This window comes from Pecten maximus, chromosome 4, assembly GCF_902652985.1.
Source record: "Pecten maximus chromosome 4, xPecMax1.1, whole genome shotgun sequence".
NCBI lineage: Eukaryota > Metazoa > Mollusca > Bivalvia > Pectinida > Pectinidae > Pecten > Pecten maximus.
The window spans coordinates 39,246,945-39,252,777 of record NC_047018.1 but is presented as its reverse complement, the minus strand read 5'-3'; the positions used below and the strand labels follow the sequence as shown (position 1 = coordinate 39,252,777).

The following is a 5,833-nucleotide window of genomic DNA, read 5'->3' as shown; positions in this document are numbered from 1 at the left end:
TCATTTCAAACATACGACGCACGATAAGAATTTGTCATTTTCGTATGGCGGACATAGCAGAGATCCGCACACTGTTTTAACTCCATACACCAGTTTACCGTTATCGTCTACGGCTCCACCTCCGGGAACCGTCTGTGGATCTCCATCCATACATATATATTGACTGGCAGCTTCGTGATTATGGTAACCGGACACCAAGTTCCCATGGTATGCCTCCACCCAGTTAGGGTAACAATTGACCCTTCCAGGAATCATGAGGACCACCGAATGGGACGTACCCTCACATACAGCACACGGAATGTCCTCCTTAGTATGCGATACTCCGAACATCTGCTCCGGAGTCTCGTACTCAGCTCCGTACATATAACCAACATCAGTGTGTTCTAAATATTTAAAAACGCCCCATGTTGGATCTGGTGGAAGACATACATATTCAGCAGCGCCTCCTTTGTGTGTATAATGCGAACCGCCCGTGAAGCCAGCGTACACCAGGTTTGAAATACCTTGAGGACAATCTCTCCTTCCCCATCTTGTAAACAGTACGCGGTTTTCAAGCTTAGATTTTAGCTCCTGTAATTCGGACTGGAAACGATCAAGTTTTTGTTCCACGTAAGAAGGGTTGATTAGTGATATTCGTTCTTGAATGCAATCTTTGTCTTCATCACCTAAAGAGATTCCTAATACCATCAGAAACAGCAACTCTGAAACAGGTAGCATCTTGCTTGTAAAACACAAGACAGACAACAAAAGTACGCCCGGGCGTCCTCAATATCTTTTTAAAACTGTTACGATTCTGCTGACTGTTTTGAATATGGTCTCGTTGAAAAAATGTGCTAGAATATGGGATAAAATGCCAAAATTAATGAAGTGGGATACTTGTTCCACTTAAGTACTTATTATGTGTAGTTAAGTGTACATTCTTAGCATTTGAGTACCTGTTTTTGACATTTAAGTGCCACCTAACATACATATTGACCATGCCCTCACATAATGGGCATTGTCATCCTACTTGACCGTCTTTTTCAACACTCGATGAAACTGATATGATGACTTGTAGTCTGTATTCGTTTGTGAATAATATGACTCCTTTTCAAAATGGAAGTGGTTCCATACAAAGCTTAAAGATGCAGTTTTTATTCATTGAAATTTGAAATTTAAAACGAGCCAGCTACACTAGTGATATTACCACGACTTGGTGCATGACAGGAAATTCATACTCGTACAGTTAATTTCTAAGGGAGATATCTTTAACCGATCCTTACCAAGTTTGTCTGGCAATATAAAGAATAAGTAAAGTTTAGCCTTCAAGTTATGATACGCAAGAAAATTTGAGAAAATTGGTGATACTTTTCAAATATTTCTCATCGTTTCTGAACGGAGTAATAATGCTTGGGGACGTAATCGTATTACAATAATGTTACGTTGGCAAAACGCCTAACTCCTCACTCTATTCAATGTGTAACCTTTCATGTAAAACATTACCACTCATTCAACCGCAGTTTAAATACAGTCCTACTGATAAAAAGAACAGACTTTCAGATGTTTTTTCGTAAGCCGTTTAGCCGAAAGAAAATGTTGCTTTCTGATTTGCGAATCACTCATCTCAGTGCACCTTATTATAGATTTCAATTTACTGTTCCTTGTCCTCGGTTCTCCACATCGTGATCTCTCTGATGTACACCTTTCTTCAGGTCATAAGCGGTGGTATTCACAAACATTTTCAATATATTCCAGCCGCAGTAACATGTAAATGACAACCGATGTTTTGTTTGTCTGTTTGCTGGGTTAATCGCCCCGTGAACAATATACGGGAGGCCCGTCGCATGCCATCATGAGTATTTAGGGTATGGTGTCTTGTCCAAAGACACAACCACGATAGCACAGACCAGCCCGTTTCTCATCTTCCCGAGAAACACAAGCCGATACTGGGAGGGAGCGTGTCGGTTTTGTGAACTGATATGAAGCTACGGCTTCACTGAAAAGTGTGGACACATTCCTCATATCACGGCCAATTCCGTCAATGCTCGGGATTTCAATCGGAAAGCAACTCGGGCCTTCCTGTCATTATTTCTGAGGGAAAGTTTGAAACCTTGATTACGTGTGACAAGTTTGGTTCACTTTTAGAATTAAATAAACTATTTCCGGCCGGTTGCTGCCTTTTTGTTATACGAGCCCCATTCCATAGTATATTACGTGTACACTCAATAATTTAAGTTAAATATTTGGACTATGATTTAAATAGAGGTTACACAACGAGTGATTGTTGGATATGGAATTTATTTCACACGAGTAAGTTATTTTTTAAAAGTTACAAAAGACACGAGCTTTAGCGAGTGTTTTTTGCAACTTTTAACAAAATAACTTACGAGTGTGAAATAAATTACATATCCAACAATTTCGAGTCGTGTGACCTGTTTCTACCACAATAATATCGGCTTGAATCAAAGGGAAACGTGGCTAAGTATAATTTCGCGTATGCAAATAAAGTGTACCGGTGACGTCCGGGACCCGGTGATGTGACGTCATTAGATTATTGATGACGTCAATAACAATTGCAGCTTGGGTCAAAGTTCACCGTGTTAGCCAATCGAAATGCGTACAGAGTTTATACCACGTGTGGTATAACCATATTGTTAATCAACGGCTGTAATGATTAACTGATGGTCTGAGAGTTGAATAACACAGGGTATTGTGGTAGAATAAGATATACGAAATGGCTAAACGGAAACCTCCAATGCTATTTAAGTGATGATTAATCCTAAGAAATAATTCTTACATAATATGTATATTGGTGTCTTAGACGGGTTATCCTCGTAGTAACTGGTGGCTACCTCGCTGATAAACATACAGAAGGTCCGTCTGAGTTATCAAGACCAAAGGAGATATAATGTCTTGACCAATTTAAATGTAGGGCGTAAGACTTGTACATGCTGCCCCAATCGATGATCGTAAGAGGCGACTAAATTTGGGATATTTTCTCTTTCGAAACAACTTTCTTCTTGCTAATGCCTCCCTTGCCACTCCATCACATTTGCCTTAGGTCATTTTTATGACAGTTTGCTAAAATAAAAAAAAATTGTTCTTGCCGAACATCAGATTATCTTTAATTCTTTGTTGGCATTCTAGTATATCATACCTGTTAAGCAGATACGTACAAACATCGGGCCGAAGTTACAAATAAGGATATCATACCTTAATTTCATGTGGTTGTTCAGTCAATGGTTTAGAAAAAATGAGTCAGTGGTGTTGAAAGATGCTGGTTTTTTTAAGTTTCCAAAGTATTACACTTAAGTGTTGATATAAAGGTTACATTTAAGTATTAATTGAAATATTGCACTGGAGTGTTAATTTAAAGGCTAAACTTAATTGTAAATTCAAATGTTAAACTGAAGTGTTAATTTAAAGGCTAAACTTAAGTGTAAATTCAAATGTTAAACTGAAGTGTAAATTTAAAGGTTAAACTTTAAGTAAGTAGGATTGATTACTGACATTCGTTCTTGAATGCACTCGTTGTTTTCATCGCCTAAAGAGATGCCCAATACCATCAGAAACAGCAACTCTGAAACAGGTAGCATCTTGAATTGTCTTGAAGTGCGCCCTGACGTCTTCAATATCTTTATCAAACTGCGATGTTTCCGTTTACTCTTGTGAATATGGACTCGTCCAAAAAACGTGCCAGAACCGTCTTTTGATGACTTTAATATGTGTTCATGGGCAAAGATGACTCTTTCTCAAAACGTTCCTAACAGTGTAGGATTGTTTGATCGCTGGGTTTATAGCCCCGCGAACAGCTAGAGTCCTGATAAATCTTACGATTATGATGTTTTTCATAAATGTCCCATTCATTCTTCGTGGGAACAGCATTTAGATTCATATAGTAGCACAGTGTAGCCTTCAAGCAAAGTTGTGATACGGAAGAAAATTTGAGGGGATCTGGGATATTTTTCAAATATTTCTTATCTTTTCCGAACAGCATGATACTGCTTGGGGACGTTATAATACAGCAATAATATTAATATCCCATGTGTAAATGCCTGGGTTCTCACGCTTCTTATCAATATGTCATATTTGGAGTGAAAAAATGACCCCTCGTTAAACCGCAGTTTTGAAAACAGTCAAACACACAAATTAAAAAAAGAACACATTTTAAGCTGTTTTATGTTAACCGTTTGGCCGAAAGAAATTTTGCTTTTTTTGTTTTCGAATTTCCCACCTTCAGTGGATCCTGATATCTTTATATACAGTTTCTTCTCCTTGGTTCTCGACCACGTGATCGATATATTATGTATGTCATGAACAATGGTATTCACAAATGTATTCCAGCCGTAGTAACATGAAAACACCAACTTAAAGAGTTTCACTGAAAAGTAATGACGCGCTCACAAGGATTTGGCGCGAATTCCCAGCCAAAGGTCCATACCATTATGGACTCCCTCCTAATAACACGGCCAACTCCGTCAAGGCCCTCGATTTCAATCGGAAAACCAATCGGGCCTTTCCGTCAATATTGTCCTGAGGGGAGATGGAAATCTTGATTTGCGTTGATATTTGTTTTTCCTTTTTTTAGAATTAAAGAGAATATTGAAGGCCAGCTGCTTCCTGTTTGTTTTATACGCAACCAATTCAAAACCAAACCGTGAAGTGATCGCCACCTGAGGTCCGTTTGTATGATGACAACTAGTCTTAATTCTTACAAAAATCCTATCAATGTAAAAGTATAACTATGTTACTTTAAAGCCACATCCTTCCGAAGAAACATATATCAATGTTTACATTTTGAGCTTTTTACAGTTTTCGGACTTGATACATACATTACAGACTATCGTGAATCAGAAACTGAAAGAAAATGTGAATTTATGAAAGTATACGGGGAATTCCCCAAAATAATAACTGTAGCTCTGAAAATTAGTCCCACCAAGCAACGGGTGGTTTTACAGTCCATACAAAATGGCGGAACGCCGAACGCGTGGATCTGCGAAAACGCAGACAGATTCTGCCAAAAAAAAGACGCAAAAGTGAGTTGAATCCCCGTGCAAAACCAGAGTATTTCATTAGGAAAGTAAATGATTCGTTGGAACTTAGCGGGAGAAGAAAAGGGAATAGAATCGAATTCCGATTTTGTCGGACGTCTATTGGAATGCTGGTTAGCTTTTGATCATTGTCAACTTCGCCGATCTAAAATTGTATCGATGTTTTGTTGTATGCATATTGCTACATTTCAAAATTAAGTATTTAAATGTAAACGATGTTTGTTTATTTTGTTCAGTTACCTGGCTAAAGACAAATTGGACACATTTTTCTTAAATCATTATATAAATTAGAAGAAGTAAATTAAACTTTGTGTTTGTAGACATATCAATTTACAAAATGAGGCAATACCCAACCGGCGCACCCTTGATTTGATTTGTTGTGGTTATCCTGAGTTGAAATTTTGGAAGGATGTCGTAACCCGATAACATTGTGTCTAACTAGCATAGCCTATCGCCATCCCTTTTAAAATAACGTTGTTTTGTATTTCAATACTTCAATTACATTGACTAAAACTTGCATGCATATACACTGTAGGATTATATAGGATTAAAGCAAATTTAAGATGATTTAAAGTGAATAACTTTTGAATTGACACTCAAGTGTAACATTTAAACAAACATTTAAGTGAAACCTTTAAACCAGGGAGGCATTAGCGAGAAGAAAGTTGTTTAGGAGAAAATATCCTAAATTTAGTCGCCTTTTACGATCGCTCAATTGGGATAGCATGTAAAAGTCTTACGCCCTACATGCAGGGATTTTTTTTAATTGACCAAAACATTTTATCTCCGTTGGTCTTGATAAC

The 5,833-nt window shown here is 37.7% G+C and overlaps 1 protein-coding gene across 1 annotated transcript; it reads right to left on the bottom strand.

Annotated features, from left to right (window-relative positions):
* On the bottom strand, nt 1-717 carry LOC117326533. Its single transcript, XM_033883289.1, has one exon. The coding sequence runs from the start codon at nt 715-717 to the stop codon at nt 1-3; it is 717 nt and encodes a 238-aa protein (XP_033739180.1).
* Nucleotides 718-5,833: the final 5,116 nt, after the last annotated feature.

Excerpts from the sequence above, each read along its gene's own strand:
- LOC117326533 (XM_033883289.1), bottom strand. The coding sequence starts at position 717 with ATGCTACCTGTTTCAGAGTTGCTGTTTCTGATGGTATTAGGAATCTCT.